We start from the raw sequence: 22888 nt of genomic DNA, 5'->3' as shown, positions 1-22888 counted from the left end.
TCTATCATCCTCTTCTAGTGATGAATTAGATTTTAAGAAATATTTTTGGATAATATTGAAAAGGCTAAGGCAAAGTGAATGAAAATAAAGAATCAAGAGCCTTTAGGTATAAAAATGAAAAAAAAAAAAAAAAATACAAACAAGATTTCTACAGAGCCTTTGAAGAAATAGAGAAATATGATTGCGCTTGCAAGACACATCTTTTAGAACTTATAAAAATCTATCCTGAAAAGTTAAAAGAAGTAACCCTAACAGTAACAGATTTTCCTGCTACTCAAGTTAGTAGACTCTTCTCAGCTCTAGAAAGACTCGACTCTTCTCAGCTCTGAAGTTTATCAAATCGGATCTATAGGCCTCCATCAAATAAGATCTTGCCGAAGCTATACTGTTTCTTAGAAATAACTAATGCCAGTTTTTCTCTTGCATAATAAATGCTAATTACTATAAATAATTTGCTAAGCCATCAATTTTTTTTTCTGTAGCATCTATTACTTTATTTATATTAAAAAATAAGCTGTAACCCATGCATATATGTTTACATATATATAATTTATTTACTAAAGAATATTTATTATATTATCTCCTAAGATTAATTTTAGTAGAATTATCTTAAAAGAGTGAATCCATACTTAGTAAGTTCAATTTCAAAAAAATGTTTTAAAGTAACTTGAATGTAAATTGTTAAAAATGTTTAACGGGGACTTGAATTAAATCATGAATAACAAAATTTCAGTTGTAAAAATAAATAAATTAAATGCAAGTAAGTAATCATTGCCATTAATCAGAAATTAGTTGACTTTTCAAGGGGAACAAACTAACTCCCGTTCAATGAACATTAATTAAGAAATAAATAAATACGAAGGTGTTTCGTCTTTTACTCGAGCAATAAGGTGATGCCAAACCGGCAATTCAAGTTAGGCCAAACATTTCCGTGAATAGAATGGATTAAGAACCAATGCAGAGAACCAAAGAACGCATTTCGATTGAACATTAACTAATTCAATTTTGAATGAAAAGCAATTTCTGCAGTAAAATTGATATCGCTGGAGTAATTGTCCCTCCTTTTTTTTTGACAGGAGTGTTATTGTGGATGATCCAGCAATAGTTATGATTAGTGTTACAATCATTGAAAATAAATTTACAGATTTTTTTAAGTTGAATTGAAAAATAATAGTCTACATTTTTGTTGTAATTATTAGTTCCATTTGGTATAAATCTGAATTTTAATGGTGTTTTATAGAATTTGGGAAGTGCATATAGGTTAGTAAATCTTTTGTAGCTTGGATTTAAAGTAATATTTAGTTTTTTATGAAAAGTTTTAATACTCTTTATTATAGATATTTCTGTAAGGTTGGCTAATTGATAAGTAGTTGCATTGAAAAGTTCTTTGTGAATAATTTCTGTGTAAAATTGTTTTCATATAATGCTAAAGTTATTATTTGCTTTATCTATTTTAGTAATAAAAAAGTTTTTAAAATTTTTTAATATCTTATGTAAGTTGCTGATTGAGTTAATATCTGATGTAAGTTATTCATGATTTAATTCAAGTCCTCGTTAAACATTTTTAACAATTTACATTCAAGTTACTTTAAAACTTTTTTCGAAATTGAACTTACTAAGTATGGATTCACTCTTTTAAGATAATTCTACTAAAATTAATCTTAGGAGATAATATAATCAATATTCTTTAGTAAATAAATTATTATTAACTAACTTTGCAGCAATTGCGCAAGTAGTAGAATAACTCGATTTCACACTAGTGAATTTAAGATCATACAACATTTTACATATATATATATAATATATATATGAGGGAGGAGTCATTAAAATTAAAGGAGTCGGAGTCAATCATTTTCCCTACTGACCCTGGTTAAAACTTGACTAGTGATTTTATTATTTGGAAAATCTAATAGACTTTACAATTAAAAAAAAAAGTGAAAGAAAAAGATCTGGGGGAAATGCTATGAAATAACAAACATTGAACTCATCAGAACACGTAATATCGTATAGTTTAGAGATTACAGCTGAATCAGAAAAGATGTAGTTTAAATTACGTGATTATCTGAAATCTAGTCAACAGTGTCTATAAATTCTGATTGAATTACGTTTCTAATACATATGAATTGATTTTTAATGAATTCATCATTAAAATAGTATTTTTTCGTGTATCAAGTAATATTTTTAAATTAAAATATTTGCATCTTCCGATTATTAATAATAGAAATACTGAGTAATAATTATGAATTTTTATTATCTAACAGGAAATATAATTATTTTTATTTTTATTTATTTTTTGGGTTACATGTAATTGATTATTTGTAAAATATTTTAATATTTCAGACAAAGTTTGGGCCATTAAAAGATCAGGACAGAATCTTCACTAATTTATATGGAAGGCATGATTGGAAACTTAAAGGTGCCCTTGCTAGGGTAAGAATTATGAATTAGAATGTTTATAATGCATTTTATATGTTATATTGCTGTGATTTAATAGCTTATCTTTCATGGAAATTTAAAATCTTTTTTAAATAAAACTTAAGCATCAGAAAAAACAAATTTTTTAAATCCAAATAAAAAAGCTTTATCTTTTGGGGAGGAGATATCCTGTCTATAAAATATATTTGAATATGCAAATTGTTGAATAAGCTATAGTTATTTAATATGCAATACTAATATAATGTTGTATTCTTTTTGTATTTCTTTTGGAACTTTATAATTTTAAGAAACTGTTCACCTATAAGAAAAGGATGAAATATGATGCAAAATGAACTTAGAATGGCCTATTGGTATCTATTTATCGTATTTTTAAGTAATCCCCAAGGTGTAATTGAAGTTACTAAACTTTTTGTTGGGGATGATTTAATGGAAATAATAATAATAAAAAAATGAATTTAACATGTATTATGTTTAACTGGCTGCAGGCTTAAATGTCAAGAGAAATAAAGATACCCATTCTTCATTGTCTTTGAGAAAATGAGAAAAAATCTAGCACTTGAGGCACAAAAAACTGAAATAGCTAATTACTGGTTAATATATCTAGTAATTGCATCATCTTTCTGTATATATATATATATATAAAAAATCTAATGTGGACACTTGTTTCTTGTATGTCTATTAAATTAAACACAATTTTTGTGGCATTATATTTAAACTTATTTCATCAAATTATTCTAACTTAATTAACTGAACCCTCAAGGCAAGTTGAAAATGGCATAAAAAATTGCAGTTTTGAAATTAAATATCCTCGCCAATTGTTACTGTCAGAAGTCAAACCTCTTGGATTTTAATTTTTCATAATGATTATAAACCTTTCCCCAAATATAAGTCAGAAATCAGGAGACCCCATTCAAAATTCACTTTCATTATTTGTCCAAAATTAATTTTCTTTTTTAAAATTTGAAATTGCCAAAGTATGAATATTTGTATCATTTTAAACTCTTCTTTAATTGGAAATATATGTTTACGACCAACAATAAAAATGATAATTAAAAGCTGGGTAAGGACTTTTAAGTGGGTAAGGTATTGTGTGTGTGTTTGTGTGTATGTATATATATATTGCAGCTGGCAATACCAAGAGTGTATGTGTAAAATACAAAAAACACAATGGCTTTGCTCTAAGCAAACAGGCAACCTCTAATTAACTTTCTATTAATTAAACTATTCAAACAATTGAATAGTTTGATGCAGTAAATTTAAAGTTAATACTATTTAGTTTAATTTACTATCACATGTAATCTTGGAGAATCTAAAAGAATTGGTGGCCTGCTATTTTAAGTGAATAAAGATATGGAGTTTTTAGAAAAATGGAATTCTCCTGCGTCTTCAATTCGGCTGCCTTCCACTCCCTACGACCACACCCGGACTCTGATGTGACTAGATTGCTAAGCTTCATCATTTTCAATGCCCATCTACTGTAAATATTTAAATACTCGGTGACTATTGTCAGTTGCTAGTAAAGCAATTTTTCCATGCCGATTTAACTTTTACTATTTAATACTTATAAAAAATTTTTTTAAAAAATTAATATTTCTGAAAAATGACAAATTTGTAAATTGGAATTAATTTAGACTTTCATTATAATTCTTTTACTTTATTAGCTTTGTTAATTTAATTTGAAATATAAGAATTTTAATAGGAGTGTATTTCCCTTTAATTATAACTATGTTTAATTAAATAATTGCAGCCTAGGTGCAGGATTCTTAATAGTCCTTCCTTAAATTTGATTATTTGTTAATATATGTAGTATTATGCAAGATATATGCATAGATGTCACGAAAAACATCCATTTTGAATCCATTTTGGAATAAAGAATCATTTATTCTGTCTCTGCATGCAGACGTGCCGCAAAGAAATAGTTAAAGTGGATTCAGGGATGGTAAAATTAATATTTCCATTGAAATAGCTAATTACTGGTTAATGTATCTGGTAATTGTATTTCCACTGAAATGTGGATACCAAAATGTTTCACAATTACTATACTTCTTTTACTTCATGCAAGGAAATAAAATTTATTCCAATCTCCCCTTTTTTTATTCTTTCTAGATGTGAAGTTTAATATTTTCTGTTAGCTTTTGAACACAACAAAAGACAATTTCTTACATATCTGATATTTTAAGACATGCTTTGTAAATTTTATCATCATCTCAGTAACAGAAATCTGTAGCAATTAACTTTTGAGTGCAGCAAAGGTCAATTTCTTACATACCTTATATTTTAAGACACATTGTAAATTTTATCCTCATCTAAGTAACAGCTGTCTGCAGCAATTAACTTTTGAAGTTTTTTCATTTTTACTTGCTTTTAAGTATTTGGGTAAAGCAAATTTCCTCCTGTAATTATATTAATATCTGGGTGATGTACTCTTTTTTTTTTTTTTAATTGGAAAAAGGTCTAGGGATTTTAATTTTTATCTTTAGTATGTACATGGGAAAAAGGTGGCTTGAGGGAACTGAAATGAAATGTACAAATATGAACTGTCAAGACTGTGAAGCATTAACTATTTTTAATCTTTCAGTATTCATGAAAATCAAATCATTTTGGTAAATTTTAATTAAAGGATTTATTTGGTTTATGGTACTTGTTGAAAAAATTACATTTCAGCTCTATACAGAAAATTAAAAATTTTCCTTGCAAATTATATTCATGTAGTTTTTTTGTTGATAATTTTAAAAGCAATTATAAGTTGCATATATCAAAGTGAATGAAAATTCAATTGGAATAAGAGAAGCTAAATTAACTAAAAACGAGCTATTGCAGAAATGTGACTAGTTTGCCTGTAAAGTTCTTGCAAATTTTCATTGCAACAATAACCTAAGAAGCAAATTTGAAGACTTTTAGAGCAATCCCCGTTTGTTTTTTAGCTCGCCGTGTTAAATGAAATTTGATTGCTGACTTTCTTAAATATTCTACAGTGGACTTGAATTTTTTTTAGTAATACCTATAATTTAATATTTTTTCATTTAATGACTATTAAATTATCTGTGCTTAATTGATAGTTTGAGTTAAATGAGATGGCAAAACTTAGTTGCTGAGATGTCTTGCCATTTTGTATTTATTGCATTTTTCCAAAAAAAAAATTAAATTATTTTGTTATTAAAAGACACTTTTTAAAGTAACAACATAAGTATAATTTGACAGTACTGGTGTAAATGCCTGTAAATTTACTTATATATTTAATACTGAATATTGGAGTTTAACTCTCCAAATGCCCTAACTTTTTTTTATTCATTCATAAAATATACAGCATTTATTATTTTGATTTGCACTGTGATTTATATTGCTATTTGTTTTCATAAGGTTTAGAATATGAGAATTATTTTTAAATTGTTATAGGAAATAAGAAAGTAAAATATTATAACTAGGTAATGGATGTGGGAATAAAAAAGTAGTGGCCCAGAAGATGTTAAAATGTTCATGTACGGAGAGATTTCATTCATCCATCTATTGAAAGTGAAGATTGGTAGCAAAGCAAGTTCTATAAGCCAGGCAAAGTAATGGTAATGAACTGGGATGAATTATGAGGGTTAACAAATTTTAATGCTTCTAAGAGTATTTTTTTAAAATTATAACCTATTGTTATCTGTTATTAATTTATTCTTAAAAAAATTCATATCTTGTATAATGCAGATTGCATATTTTCTGTAATTTTTCTGAAAGTGTAGCAAGTGAATTTGGTGTAGTCTATAGAAAGGAAGATGCAGAATTTCTTCTTAACCTTTTAACTGTCATGCCCGAGATTATCTCGTGCACAGCACTGGTGTTCGAAAATGTCATGCCCGAGTATTTCTCGGGGTAATTTTTTTTTTGAGTGCATCGTATTGTCATATCCGAATATATATCGGGAGATGTTTATTTCGGCTACATTTGGTTTTTCCAATAAAAAAATTTGACAATTTGTGTACCCAAATCATCAAAATAACTTAACAGTTAAAGGGTTAAGCTCATCAAATATGATATACCAAGGAAAGATAATAAAGTTATTGATTAGTGTTATGAAAGTATGTCTTAATAACATAGGTTACTTGTCATGATTCGTGGATGATGGTAATGCATCACTATGTCTTTTACTAAGATCTAATGTTGAACTAGAATAATTGGTACTTATGTATTATTTTGTTGGTTGTCACACTGTCACCAAGCAGTGCAATTTAGTTCTAGTAATCGATAAGAAAGATATCACAGCACATTTGTTCATAATGTTTGCCCTTTAATTTGATGTAACCATGGCTGATTCTTGATAAGCCACCTTTGTTTTTATGAACAAGGATATAAATTAATTGTTATTGTTGTATTTTCCCCTTGCACTTTTTTTGTGGGGGGGGAAGAATAAAATTTAAGATCTTTTACAAAACAGTAAACAGTGAATTATTTTCAAAGTTATGGGGATTGTACTATAAGGTATTTTATAACAGTTATTTTTATTTCAATGTGCTTTCCTATCGATTCTTTTTTCCACTTACAACTCCCTACCAGAATGAGTTTTTAGAATTGCTTTGAATGCATATGAGTTAGAAGTAGTATTTAAGGAAGGTTCAACATACTTTGAGAGAGAGAGAGAGAGCTAGGAATCCTGAAGTTGCCTTCGAGCTAAATTTCTCTTGAAGCTGTTGCGCTCGGCCGTATATTCCGTCCCTTTTGATATTCACCAGCTAGTTTAAATTAAGGGTCAACTATGTTAGACCTTGTGTTTAGCTTTGGCTAAGTCTCTCTTAGTTAATTAGAGTTTAGTTCTTATTTCTTATTTTGAGTTCAAGTCCCAGTGGAGGCTTTGCTGTAAGCCCGAGAAAGGGTCAAACTGTTCATCTTATTTTGAATGAAATCAAGGGTAATTAACCTTCTTGAGTCTACGTCATTAGTTATTTGAAGTCACTTAACATTTCACTAGGTTCCTCGACATTTCCATTTTGTACAAAAAGAGTGAGGAACTCTACAGTACCATAAAAAAAGTGTCTATTAATGGGCTTGATATAGTACTTTATTTGAAAATGGATAAGCAATGACAATGCATGGGAAAAATTGTAATGAGAATATCCATTTGAAAATGAATTTGGTTCGAAGGTTGTAAAATCATATTTGTGATTTGCACTGTGGTTCATTTGCAACTGTTTAAAGCTGTTGAATGAGAAAAAGAACAGCTGGATATAGCCAATAAAATAGTAATAGGTTGGAGCAGTTATCTGCGAGAAGTTTGTAATCATGATGTTCTAAACATAGCTTTTGATGAAATCTGGCACAGGTTTTAATAAATTTTCTTTGTCAATTAATCTAAAAATATTTAATCTTGAATTTATATTTATGCATGTTTTTTCTTGTGCTGAATTTGTAATTTGTATCTCTCGATTACATAATAAATAAAGTGTGTACTTGTTAACGAGACATCAGTTCCTTTAGGTTTCTGTAGGAATGAATTGTGCAATTTTGGTGGGATCTTGCCAACTTCCATGGTGTATGGGTTTAGTACTGAATACAGTCAAAAGTCGTTAATCCGGACTCGTCGGGACTTCGGCGATTCCGGATTATAGATTATCAGTTTAAATCTCATAAGATGGCATGCAGAAATTCTAAAATTAAAAATATGAAACCGTAATTTATGAAATAAAGAACAATTATGATCTAAAAGGTATCAAAATTTACAAAAAAAAAAAAAAAAAAAGATTAATATTAATTTGTTTACTTTATTAAACATTTCTCTCAATGTAAGTTGTTTAAGTTGCTTCATTTTATGTGATCATTTCTCTTTAATTTTATAAAAAGACATAATTTCTTGTTCAGTTACAAAGTTCCGCTGTTCAAGTCCCGTTAATTGCTGTGCCGAGAATACCGACTGACTTGTCAATCGAAATTTTTTCGTTTTCACTAACCTCTCTGTCACATTCTTCATGTCTTTATCCATTTTTTGCAGCAATTCCACTTTTTGTTTGTTGGACATCGAAACATACTCTCGTTTTGTAGATCCTTTGGAAGTTCCAGCATCGGAAATTCTATTTGACATAATCGAAAGTTCAAGTTTACATTTATAAAATGGCTCTTACAGTCTGCAAAAAATAATAAGCGGGATCCAATTCGAAGATTAAGGAACAACGCAATCATTAACATTAACTGAAATAGATAATTAGATAATTTTAGCTTACACCGTCCGTTATACATTAAACGCGCAGGCAAAAACGTATTCTGCACTTGCGCACACGCATATGCGCAGTAGTCAAGGTCTTACGCGTACGCATAAAATGCCTGTGCGCATGTGCCAACGCGGTGCATGCGCAGAAAGTTTTTAGCTTTGAGGTCCGGATTATAGATCATTCCGGATTATGGGTGTCCGAATTAACGACTTTTGACTGTAATATGTATCAAAGCCAAATCTATTTATGAATATTAAAAAATTATTGTTTTGAAATATAGTGTAGGAAGTAAATTTTATTGATCTAAATGCATAAATGTTTTTGACACATTTGATTTGAATAAAAATGAAAACCAGTTGAAAGTTACATTCAAATCTGATTATAATATGGTGATATGTAAATGATTAGATAGTATTAGATAATATTAACTTTATCAGCTTAAATACTTAAGCGTTTTTAGTTGGGTAAAACTTGAGGGGCATATATATAGGTACTGAAAATTTTTGGTTTGCCTAATATGAAAAATATACCAATTAATTTTTTATGACTTATGAAATCAAAATATGTATGTAAAAATATTGCATGTTTTTATATTACCTGTTCATGCTTTAATTAAAAAAAAATAAGTGTTTTTGGCTGGAATATCTCTGTTTAAATTTGCTACTTATATTGGGTTGAAATTTTACTATATTGTAAATATTTGTTTCAATAACTTACTTAATAATACAGAAGCATCTCTCTCTCTCTCTTTTTTAAATATAGGGTGATTGGTATAAAACAAAGGAGATATTACTAAAAGGTGTTGACTGGATACTAAAAGAAGTAAAAGACTCTGGATTGCGTGGAAGGGGTGGTGCTGGCTTTCCCACTGGTATGAAATGGGGCTTCATGAATAAACCAAGTGATGGGAGGTATTAGTTTAATTATATCTGTATCTCATGTTAGATTTATAATTTTATCAATTCATTATTATATAAAATGTACTTTTTTAAGGCCAAAATACCTTGTTGTTAATGCTGATGAAGGTGAACCAGGTACATGTAAAGATAGAGAAATCATGAGGCATGATCCTCATAAACTAGTTGAAGGCTGTTTGGTTGCAGGAAGAGCTATGGGAGCAAGGGCAGGTAATTAATCTGTCTTGATGCTTTTAGCTATTGTATGTTATATCACTCAATATTGTATTTAAAATTTTATTCTCCCTGATTTTCATCTATTTTCATTCCCTATTTTCATAATTTGAGTATTCTTCTGAAAGCATTAATATAATAAAGATTTAGGTAAATTATGCACATTTTCCCAATTTATACATCACATGAAAAATTAATGTTTTGGTATAACTTTTTTTGCTACATTTCCGTTTTGCCAGCGCAGGCGTTAAAGTCGCCAATAATGGTACAGTTGATGCCAAACATAATATCCTCACTGGTAACCTTTTATGCCTCATTTTCAAAATAATTCACAGCCATTTCTTATCAGATTGATTATTTCTTTCAATACTGGCATACAATTACATAGAATTTTTACCAGATAGTTCAATTTTATGCCGTAAGGCCATTCACGGTAATTAAGTCAATTAGGATGCAATACCAACACTCCACCCGAAGGCGAAAATATACATAAGGCAAAATCAAGGGTTAAATTCATCAATTCTAATGAGAATGCACTAGCGAAGTAAAGCATTGCGGTTTTACATAATTTCCAAGTAAGCTATTCTTGCGATTTGAAATAATTCTTGCATTTAAACTTGTATTCCAAATTACGATTTAACTTGAAATTAATGTAGATAATTACTGAGAGAATTAGATTTTTGTAGCGTAGTTTATGCGAGATCAGATCACTTGTGGTCACGTGATATGAAAAGGCGAATCAGGATGTTGAACCATGAAAGCATAGTAAATTCTTAAATTAATATATTTTTACAAATTTATTGTCTTTATTTATTGGCTTTTTTACAAAATTTTAAATGATATTAAAATATTTATGCCTTTAAAATAAAAAAATGCTTAGAACTAACATTTGTTAACATTTTTTATGTATACATGTCATGTATGTTGTATGTTGTCGCCAATAAAATCTGCTTGGCGAGATTTGCGCCGGCAAAACAGAAAAGTAGCCCTCCCTTTTTTTTTTCAATTTGCCCAAATTTTGTTAACTCTTTCACAATGTGAATTACATAGGACATTTGAAAAAAAGTGACTGCAGACTTAAATTCTTAAAGTAACTAGTCACAGATATGTCAATCAAGTGGAGAAAAAGAAAAAAAAAAAAAGAAAAAAAAAAAAAATCTTTATTTTCTGTTTTATTCAACTGATCCTGAAACTTCCATTTTTCAAGTCATGAAAGCACAGCTCAGGATGTGCAATAGATTTATTGCACTGCACAGTAATTTTTTTCTCCACCACAGGAAGATATTATTAACCATCCAACACTTCATTCTAAATCATATTGCCATTATATATTTTGACAACTGACATTTCAGAGCTTAAAAGTAAAAGAAAATTGTTTGATTCTGTAGAAGTTTTTGTGTGTTCGCACGCCATCAAATATGAACAATCAAAAGATTATTTTTGGCATATTTTGCTTTTTTATTATTGAAAAAATACAAAGTTTGTCAAGTAAGAAAAAAAAAATCTGTGATGTGTAATAGAATGCCAGTTTCAAAATTGTTCACAAAATTTTTTTCCGGGAATTTTGATATTAAGGATACACCACATTCTGAAGGGCCATTTGAAGCTGATGAAGACCAAAGAAAAGTATTGATTGAAGTAAAAAGCTGAATAACAATGTCAGAAAATGCTATGAGATTAAATTGTTGAATTCAACTGTTTATGATCTCATGAATTTGACTTGATTTTTATTCAAAGCTTAATATATGGGTTACATTTGTTCTTGGGGGGGGAAGAAGGGGGACTTGCTTTGTTGCATTGATATCTGTGACTTGCTCCTCTCAATGTCAAGAAAATGATCCATTTTTTAAGGAAATCATAACTTTCCAGTTATGGATTGAGATGGATTGTTTTACCATGTTATGGATAATGAGAAATGGATTGTTTACCATGCAAGTGAAATTTTGAATAAATGTTTTTCTAACATTTTGATTATTTTAAAATATGGAATTTAAAACAATTTATAATATTTTATAAGAATTTTATATTTGAAATAGAAATTTAATAACTTAAGTTTCAAAATTTTGAAAGATTTTTAGCATATTGCCATTTACTGAAGAGATTTAAAAAAATCGGTGTAAATGTAAATTATGTTTGGCTAGTGAAATTCTTTTTAGCTGCAATTTGAGAAATGGTTCCAGGTCCAAGTCTTAAACGTGAATATCTTGAAAATGGCTTGTAGAATTTTTACATCATTTGGTTTTGCTAGTTGGTTTATGTAATTACAGTAAAGCCTCGAGGGCTATCTGCATAAGGGGAGGAATGCCTTCGTGGAGGACTTTCTAAGGGAAACTGGCTCGTATACACGTTACACTGAATGGGGAAAACCACTATGTAGTTAGATATTTCTGTTTTATATGAATATAGATTTTATACGAGGAAAAAGCTTATTTACAGTTTATTGTGATGTGTTGACTTAGTTTTGTTTCAAAATCGCAATAACAACCTTGTATTTAGCATATTACAACACTCAATCGATTTCGAGGGCTGCTAAAGGTCCCTCCTCATCAGGAGAACAAAATTCCTAAAAGGGAAAAAAAGAAGAAAAATAAAGCATAAGCAGAGTCTCAGAAACACGTGGTCCATATTAGCACGCACGGGGTCATAACCGGAATTTGAATCAGAGTTACACTGGCCGCCTACTTTTACTGAGCAAGGCTATCTGATCAAACATAGATGAAATGTGCTAATAAGGACCATGTGTTTCTGAGACTCTGTTGCTTATGCTTTATCTTTCTTCTTTTTTCCCCTTTTTAGGAATTTCGTTCTACTGATGAGGAGGGACCTTTAGCTGCCCTTGAAATCGATTGAGTGTTGTAATATACTTACGCTAAATACAAGGTTGTTATTGGGATTTTGATTGTCACATTGGCATGTTTCTCTTCATTTTTAGTTTTGTTTCTTTTCCACTATAAATGCTGAGTAAGCAGTATTTTTATTTATTGCCAAAATTGATGTGCATAAGCTATCATTTGTGCCATAGTACTGAATAATATCTTTTACAAATACTGTATGATAAATTTCAACAGAACTAAACATTTCTTTTTTCGCTGGTAACAAATCAAGATTTGTTTAATTTTATTCAATCGGATTAGGTAATGAAATAATGTTTGTTCTTGATTAGAAGTGATGGTACTTCCTTATGGTTTTGGTCTTTTTTAATTAAATGACCTAAAAAAGTATTGATTAATTCACCACACGACATAAGCCTTTGTCAAATAGCCAACAGTGCTAATTATGGTTATTTGTAGTCTACCCATTATGAAAAGAGCTCTGGAGCAAACCATCTTTGTATTTGTGTCATATTTTATATCTTTCAAAAAAAATTAACAATTGTTAATGACTAAAGAGTGGAGAAGAATATATGATATATCATTCTTCCTAAAAAGTAGCATTTTACCTTGCATTTGAATTTGCATAAATGATGAGGAAATTAAACTTTATTATTTAACTTTTTTTTTATGATCAGAAAGGATTTGGAAGGGCAACTTAAAAAGTTGCAAGTGAAAGAAAAATGCAAGGTCTGACAACTTGGAATGAGAAAATGTTTTTGCTGCTATATTAAAAGCAGTCATGGAAACGTGATAACCGCAGATTATATGTGAGAAGTAAACGTGCACTATGTGAGTTCTTAAATTTTTCTTAATTAAAACTTTATAATTATATTGGTGCCATTAAAATAAGGGTTTATAATAGTAAGGAATGATAAATCTAATTAGTATCAAGTTTTTTTTGGCATTCAGTTTCTTAATTTCTGGTTCTTTGTGAAGAATTTATAAATTACTAACAAAATGTAACATATTCTTTTTAACACTTTTTTTGCCATGTTGGGCCCACTTTGTTAATATTTGCTGGATATAATATTAAAATGTCGTGAAATAAGCATTTAAGGAATGCAGATAAATTTTTGTTTTCAGAAAATATATATAGAGAGATTAATTCTAAGTGTTTTAAACAAAGGTAGATCAGAATTACAAAAACAAATCAATTTTACATTGGAACATATAACCACAAATGCCACCCAGGTATGATAAAAGATACAAAAAGGATAAAAAAATAATGGATTTAAGTACAAAAACACAACATGTTTATTAGACCTGCATACATTTATAATTTAACTGGGAATGCCGAAAGTTCATACTGTTTTTGGCAATATGTTAAGATATCCAGTTTAGAAATATTTATAGTTTTTTAAACTCTAAGTTCATCCCTTACAAAATGTTGATGATAGGTGCACATCTGTATGTTCATGGTATAATCATACTGGAGCTCATGTATTTCAGTTAGGTGTCAACGAATCAATAATTTCAGTGCTACTGTAATGATGCATATTACTCATGTAACATTAACGTGTAGAACGATGGTGACTCATGCTACCTAGTGCAATTTCTAGCAGTATCTATTACATGTGGGTGGCATTTACAGCTACATCTTTCTATGTATTATTATTATTTTGAAATTCCTGAACGTTTTTTAAAATTTTGTCTAACATTTTTTAAAATCGCCTTATATTTTTTAACATATGCTCTTTAGGCACTATTTTCATATACTTCATGCCTCCCTTTCCCCATGAAAATAGTTTCTTAACATCATCTAATAATTAAAAATGTAAAATCTTACATACTTTAAAAGGAATATAATTAAACTAGAAATGATACATTTTATTGAGTTTAATTTTGTGAAAGCATTTAGTATATGACATTTCATTTTTTTGTCATCTTATTCTGTATTTTAAAATTTGTGGGATGCTTACAGTTGTTATTTTTTTAGCCTATATTTATATTCGTGGTGAGTTTTATAATGAAGCATCTAACATGCAAGTTGCCATTAAAGAAGCCTATGAAGCTGGTCTTATTGGAAAAAATGCATGTGGATCAGGCTATGATTTTGATGTTTTTGTCCATCGTGGAGCTGGGGCTTATATTTGCGGTGAAGAAACAGTGAGTTGAAATTTTACTGAGATTATATAAAAATAAATTCTCATTTCAAAATTTCCAGTAAAAACCATATAAATTTTTTAAAATTAAGATGAATTTCCATCTTTCTTATATATTTTCATAATTAATAATCAGAAGTAGAATACTTCTGAGTAAATTTTAGTCGTATGTATAATGCTAGCCTAAAATTCTTTTTTTTTTTTTAAATGTCTTTTATAACTTTAAAAAACAGCAATGTGAAACTGTAATTGTATAAATTACTTTTGGTCCATTTGCTTAGCTGTTTTTATATTTGAAATTTTAGAGATACAAGTATGGAATTCTGTCATTGCAAATTCACAAATCTGCATGAATTTTTTTTTATTCTTTTGCAGTGTTTAGCAGATTAAACAGTGCTGATTGCAGTGTTTAGCAGATAAATGATTAATAATAACCATACAAATTATGTTTGTTGTCAAGAAATATTCTCTGATATAGATTTGGGGTTATGAGAGTGTTAGTGAAATTGTTAAGAAAAAGCTTTTGCAGTACTATTTAAATAGCTTAGCTTATAAGATTAGAATTGTATTTCTGTACAGAATACAAAATTTCTTTTCCAAGTATAATTTATTAACTACATTATAATGCTTCTTGGGATTGCCTAATATGTTTTGGGAATTATTGAAAATTGCATGTACACAATGACGAACTAATACCAGAAATGTGTGGTAGTGTTTTACAGGAAAAATACAAAATGCTTTTCATTCTTTTTTGAGAGAAATATTTTTATGATTGTTTTCTGGTACTTTTTGAAGAATACATTGATACTGCTATTAATGGTAGTAGAATGTATAACTATTAACAGTTTTTTATTTACTTGTTAATGTATTCAAGAAATACAAAAGTTTTCAGATTGATTTTTTTATTTAATGTACCAAAATCAAATGCTAAATTTAAAGTTTGCTGCATAAATTATAACTTTAATTATGTTTGATTTTGATTTTATTAAAATCAATGTATTAGGAATCTGGCATCTTATACATGCTCCTCCTCTAAAAATAATCAAGTTTAATGTATCTATTCTGTTTAGGATCTGGAAGAGAAATTTTAACCTCTTAACTGTTGCATATATTTCAGAAAAATGCACCAAAAATGAAAATTTTGTTTGACAGTTTAATTTTGTTTTTTATATCAATATAAAAAGTTAGAAAATGGTTATTTAGTAAAAAAATATAATTTTAAATGCAATAACTACTGTATTTACTATTTTGACGTGCACATAGAAAAGTAATGGATGACAGACACATTATTATTCAATTACAGAAAATTAAACAACATTTTGAAGCTAAATAAAATATACCTTGGAGGGGCAGGAGAAAGGTTATCCAAACGTAATGGCTTCCAGTCGAAGACTCATCAACACTTTCCTTATATTCATCAGTAGAAGAATCGACATCCAATACTGAAGAACCTAAACTATATTCCTCATCAGTGTCTGAATCAGACATTGTGAAAAAAGAAAAATTTTGGTATCATATTTACAGAAAAACAAGTGAAACTAAATGTGTGAAAGCAAAACTCTCATTCCCAACACGTGTTTTTGTTTAGCTGAGCAGTTGAACATGCCCACACTATCTCCCGACTGAAATCTATGACAAAGTAGGACCAATAATGCTGTCTATTGTGAAAGTAGAGAATTAAATCATAAATGAATATCCTGAAGTGAAAACAAACTTAGTTCGGGTTTTACAAAATAGAAACACAAATTTATCTTCTGCTCGAAGTCAGTTCAGGCATCACAAATACTGCATGTAGCAGATGCCCGAACTGGACTCCAGCGACACTGGCAAAGGGTTAAAAATCGAGCAAGTTAAACCATTTTCAGTGTGTTACTTGAATTATATTTTGTTACAAATTTTACTTCCTTATATGAAGTAAAGGAAATATTGTAATCAAGGAAAATTCCGGGAACCATATTTTGATGAAAATATCTATTTTGATCACTACTGAATGCAATTTAACAATGTTTTTGCATGATATCTGTACGTAAGGACAGAATTAAGGACTCTTTTTCCCCAAACGAATTATAAAACTGGTTTAAAATTTATTCAGAAGAGATTTTTTTCATGCAGTCTGTACATACGTACGTATGTATGTATCTTGCATAACTAAAAAACGAATAGCCTCAGAACGTTGAAATTTCGTATGTGGGACGGCTATAACGTGCAGATGTGCACCTCCCTTTTTGGTTGCAATTGGCTGCACTGTATGTATATATATATCCATTCTGTTATTCGGCTCAGTGAGCTCAGTTTCTTTATTCTTATATTTTTGTAAATTGTGAATCTTTTGCTTTAGAAATGATTGAATTATGTTTTTCTTATCTTCGGGTTAAGGTTTTTAGTTAGTTAACGTGCATGTTAAAGTTGTAGAATTATCAACAATTTAAAAGTTGTTTAAGCATGGCTAAGCCAAATTTTTTTACTGTAGCAGCCATATTTGTTTACATTTGAAACTTAGCAGAATAGTGGATTTGTTACCAATCTAAAGAAACTAAGCTTCGCAACAACAAAGTAATGTCTTCTTTTATTATTGCGAATTTAATTCTGTTTAATCCATTTTGGAATTATCATTTAAGTTATTAAATTATCCCATATATTGAGTAAGCATAGCCTCCAAAATAAATTAAATCAGTTTCTACGCCTTCACTGTCTTTTTGCCAAGTGAGACCAAAAGTAAACTTTCAGTTTTGTGCACCGAAAAATCTATCTTCTTGCTTGCTGGCCGAATTGCTTTTTTTTGCATAGAAACTCTAATTTTAATTGTAAAAATTGTGTTTTTAATTTTTTTAACTGTATTTGGTGTTTTATGTTTTTCTATATCTTTATATTTTTAATGAAGATGTTTTGTGTTTTTATTATTTTTGCCTTGCCGCGAAGTGAGAACTGAATTAATTAAATGAGAAATACATCTCTCGTGAAATTGGAGGAAATAAGTGTTTCATATTAGCAGAAAATATTGTCGCCAGTCTGTTTCAGACAGAAGAGAATGTTTACGAGTAGCACATGTGCATTAAGTAAGCAGTGCTGAATCATCTGTGAAAAACTGTTTTTTTATTTGTTTAAGTTCTTTTGTACATTGTTTTAGATTTATGATAGTATTTCAATGGAACATGTGGCAACAATTAGATAATTCTTCTGGTGATGTGATTTTTTTTTCATTCTGAGTTATAAAATGATTGAGATCTAATGTTAAGTGAACCTAGCACCAGAGTATCGCTATGGCAAATAAATATAGTGAATTTTAAAAAGTGCGTTTATTGTATTGTGGTTTATGCACTATCGATGAAGTAAATTTAATTCAATTCAATAAGTTTACATGAAATGCTGGAAAAAGTGCATATAATTTAATATTCCACACAAGAAAGTCATGTGGTGTACACATCAGATTTTTTATTTGAATTATGTAGAAATTTTTATTGCTGCTACTAACACTATTATTTATAAGAAATAAAGACAAAAAATTATTTGTGCACATACTTAATCTAAACATGTAGATAAGATTTGTGTAACATTCGTATGTAAATATTACTTTTGTCTGAAAGGAATTAATTGAATTTTTTTGTGAAAATTGATTTTTCTTAATAGAACCTTATCTTGCATTATACCAAACTCTGTATATTATTTGTACATGCATATATGTTTTAGTTTTGTTTAAAAAACTTGGTGCACTTTTCAAGTTTTGTAGTTTTTAATATATAAATTCCTTTAATGGATAAAGATTCTATCAGCTATGTGATTTTTTTCTTTTCATGTATGGCAGGCATAGTATTCTGTGAGTAATAATTGTAAGTATCATGCTAACTATTTAAATGGTTTGGCATTAATAAAGGGTTTATAATTTTAAATTTCTTTCCAGGCATTAATTGAATCTTTAGAAGGGAAACAAGGTAAACCACGCTTGAAGCCTCCATTTCCTGCTGATGTAGGTGTTTTTGGTTGTCCAACGACAGTTGCAAATGTTGAAACAGTAGCTGTTGCTCCTACAATTTGTCGAAGAGGTGGAGCATGGTTTGCTTCTTTTGGTCGACCTAGAAATTCTGGGACAAAGGTAATGCAGTTTATTTCTTTAGTAATTTTTGATAGTAATATATAATACAATATTACATATTTGTGTTTTATTCTGAGAAGAAAAGCTTCAGTAGGTGTCGAGATAATTTTGGCAGCAATCTGAGTACTTGCTGCTTTAAACCCAGAACAAATAACAATGGCAGTAGCTATTTCCACCACATCATAGTTTGATATGTTTTTTTTATTTCTAATTGATACTATGTAATTATTAATATAAATTCATAGTAGTAGAATAATAATTCTAAGTATGTAGTTTCCATTTCACTGTTTAATAACTGTTTAGTAAATAAAGGTACTTATGGTATGAATGCCATCACCTTGACACAGTTTGGTGATTTTTTGTACAAAAAAATGATGATGTATTATTGGGAAAAATGATTTATTGAATTCATATTTTGCATTTTAATTGCTGTTTATTTTAAAAATCAATCAATAAACCTATTTGCTACTTACAAGTAGATTTTTGTTTCTTTTGTTGTAATGGAAATTTCATGATTATCACTTTAAGAATAGCTTAAAGCTGTTGAATATATGTCAAAATGGTGACATTGCTTGTTAAAACTATAAAAATTGTTATCAACATGGTTGCCACAGTCTGGTGAATTAAAAAAAATTGGCGACTTCTATTAAGGTGGTTGTGTTAAGACATAAGTATCAAAATAATTACAAAAATATAGAAAGCTTCTATACACAATCACATGCTTCAAGAACATGCTGAATGTTAAAGATGTGGCTTCAACAGCAAAGCAGATATTTATTTGCAAGTTTTTGGTTTCTGTTGAAGTGCTTATCTCATTATAAGAAACAAATATTGCATGTCATTGCGTCAAGTATATAATGTGAATTAAAAGTGCAGTTATATAAATTTCTCTCCTCTCAAAGCATATTACTTTTACTTTATGTATTTTTCAATTTGCAGTTACATTCTACAAGTTTTTTATGGTATTGATTTTGAATATCTTTTAGGATAAACCTTTTTGTTTTTTAAGATATACCTTTTTGTTTTTTGTCAAATCTATGAAACTTCAAATATGAAAAAAAAATAAAAAATAAAGTTTGGCATAACAGTTAGTGAAATTTTTACGTCTTCATTTTTTGTAAGGTGAGAAAAGTATGAATCACTAAATTTATTAAACTTTTATAAAGTGCATGATGGGAAGAATAATTATTTGATCGTAGGTGTTAAAAAAAATTCTGAACAGTTAATTTTTTAAACAATTTTGAATGGTTGTGCTTCAGTATCTTTAATATGTTACTGGAGAATAAGTTAAATAGTGTTTCTTAATATAAACTCTAATCTTAATAAACAATCTGAATAATGCATCACACCTATATTCAGTTCTAAAAAAACTAGAAGCATTTACAATAGCATGTTCGCTTGACTGGCTGGAATTTGAATAACCTCTTATCTTTGCTGGGTCTTTTGTAATTTTGATAATGACCATTTGCATATATAGGAAATCAAAAAGAAACCCTTTATTACGAAATAAATAGGGATTCCAATGCCTCCCCAGATTTTAATGTTACTTTTATGCGTAGTCTTGTCAATTCAAACTTTGAAAAAATCTGTTATAATATGAATGATCTTTAACATATTTTGCTAATGCTGTATTATTTATCTTAATACAGTTATTGTCTGAATCTGTCCAAACATATTTTTTGAGTTTTATAACTCTTGTAAACTTTTTCAGTATTGCATCTGCATGTTGCATTTTCTGTTGTCTGTGGTTAGTACATTTCAATTTCATTTCTAATTGGTGTAATTGGAAATAATTTGTTTTTCTTGCACATCAGATACAAATCAATAACTGAGCCTTGTAGTTTTTAAATTTTTTTAAGAATATCATTTTATATTCTTATTTAGTGTTTATTGTATTCTTAGAAATAATATATTATTAGGAAAAGTAAGTGTGGCAGCATTAATTACAAACCCAAAAACAAGTAATAAAAACTTTTTTTTTTTTTTTTTTTTTTTTTTTTAGTCCAGATTTAAAATGATGACAAATTTCAATTTATCATCAAATGAAAGTGAAGCTATTGCATTTTTCCCCCAAAAAGTATTTTACTCTTCATATGAATTTTTGAAAATGAGCATGATATACCTCCACAGAAACCAAATTGAGACTCTGTGGGAAAAATCTCCTAAAAAAAAAGGCCTTTGCATCAGCAGCTGGTTTACTGGTTCAGAAATGACATTCTTGATAGTAGTAAGCTACTGTTGTTGATTTATTGCCATCTGAAAAATAAATTACAATCTCACAGCTTATGACACAGTATCCTCACAGTGGATGTAAAATTCCATATAGAAGGCTAATTTGGGTTAGATGAATATTGGAAGGAAAGGAATCAAGGTACAAAGTGAGAGAGTTGTTTTGTAATTATAATCAAGAAAATACCATTTATTCATGACATTTTGAGGAAATTTGAATTTTCAGGGCTAAACCCATAACATTTGGAGTGTTATAAATAGGAATCTGTATTTTTTTGGAAATTAAAGTATGCTGCCTCCCTTTTTTAACATTTCCATTAAATATTCCATTATTTAAAAGCACTGCTTTGAGTTGGAATGAGGGGTATGGTGCCTAAATTCAGCAATATTTTTTCCTTTTTGTACTTTGATTTCTGCATATTTTGCCATTTTGATGATTATCAGTAAAACTGACAGGAAACAAAATAAATATCAATAATTATCTATCTGCTTGCTCCTAAGATAAAGTTTATTGAAGTAGAACTAATAAAATGTGCTGTAGTGATTTGATTAAAATGTAAATATTGATGTTATGAATGAATTATGGGAAAAGAAGAGGAGGAAAATATTATGAGGTGGATAGTATGATAGTAATTTTTTTTTTAAATATGGTTTCAGCTCTTCAATATCTCAGGGCATGTAAACTATCCATGTACAGTGGAAGAAGAAATGTCAATTCCTCTCAAAGAACTCATTGAAAGACATGCTGGTGGTGTTATTGGAGGTTGGGATAACTTATTGGGAGTTATTCCTGGAGGTTCTTCTACTCCCGTTATTCCAAAAAAGTAATGCTGTCTTGTCTTTTAAAAATGTATTATGTTTATTTTAGCATTCAAACATTATTTTTAAGTATTTTTATTCTATTATTTAAAATTAGTATCAAATGTAGATTTATTTAGGATAGTTTGGCAAAACTAGGTTTGGATTAGGGAAGTGAGGGAGTATTGCTTTCAGCTTGATTGAGAAATTTAAATCTTTACCAATTACTTTATATGCTGCAGCTTTATGTACATTTTAAAGTCAGTTATATATTATAATTTGACTTTAATTTTTATATACATATATATTCTGCTCAACCTAGAAAATGCAACACCGTGAAGATTCGGCTATATAAATATTTAAATTTTGGAGTGGAAGAAGTCAGATGATGTAAGATGGAAGTTGGTCATGTAATTATAGCTCGAGATAAAAGGGAAGGAAAAAGGGGACAAACCAACAGTCACTATTGCCTGCTGCTCAGGGAATTGGGAATTTCAAGAAGTTCAACAATACAGAAGAGACTTAATGAAGAGATGCCTCAACGATGACACTGTAGGCAGTTCCAGCAAACAAGTGATTTCATAAGTGATCAAATTGTAATCTTGCATATAGCTGGTTGGTCTTACTGTCGTATCATTGCTAAAATGCAGCAGATGTATCGCTGTGCATAGAATTTGTTTAAATGGATTGACGAAGGAAATGTAAATAGTTGCAAGAGACCAGGTCCAACTAGACATATTTCAGAATGCACAAATCGATGCATATTGCTACGAAATGTACAGGCACAGTGAGATGGCTTCCACGCAAAGCAGTTTTAGGATTGCCATAAAATGGCAATGGAAGGCAGGGTTGCCACATTTGGCAAGAAATCGCCTATTTGGCGACAAAATTAGCGATATGCCATGGACGGATGGAGAACCTTCTCGAACGAATTCTTACTAGTTTAGCCCAGAATGTTCTCGAACACAAGCTGAAAGCTATATAAACCCTTCTGGTCTGCATTCAGTTAGTGTGTTTCTCATTGAGAGGGCGAGCTGGAGTGCCTCGT

At 29.2% G+C, this 22888-nt stretch overlaps 1 protein-coding gene across 1 annotated transcript in view; it reads left to right on the top strand.

Annotated features, from left to right (window-relative positions):
* The window catches only part of ND-51 (NADH dehydrogenase (ubiquinone) 51 kDa subunit), a 41115-nt gene that overhangs the window by 9742 nt on the left and 8485 nt on the right, over nt 1-22888 (top strand). Inside the window, exons 3-8 of the mRNA XM_035367396.2 lie at nt 2341-2430; nt 9381-9529; nt 9612-9745; nt 14558-14727; nt 18622-18813; nt 21700-21866. Of these exons, the coding sequence (XP_035223287.1) occupies nt 2341-2430; nt 9381-9529; nt 9612-9745; nt 14558-14727; nt 18622-18813; nt 21700-21866 (902 nt within the window). The remainder of the gene's footprint in view (nt 1-2340; nt 2431-9380; nt 9530-9611; nt 9746-14557; nt 14728-18621; nt 18814-21699; nt 21867-22888) is intronic.

This window comes from Stegodyphus dumicola, chromosome 2 (assembly GCF_044657685.1).
Source record: "Stegodyphus dumicola isolate Sdum_Otavi_A_Nest chromosome 2, ASM4465768v1".
In the NCBI taxonomy this organism is placed as follows: domain Eukaryota; kingdom Metazoa; phylum Arthropoda; class Arachnida; order Araneae; family Eresidae; genus Stegodyphus; species Stegodyphus dumicola.
The sequence above is the reverse complement of the archived record's forward strand: the minus strand, read 5'-3'. Positions and strand labels throughout refer to the sequence as shown.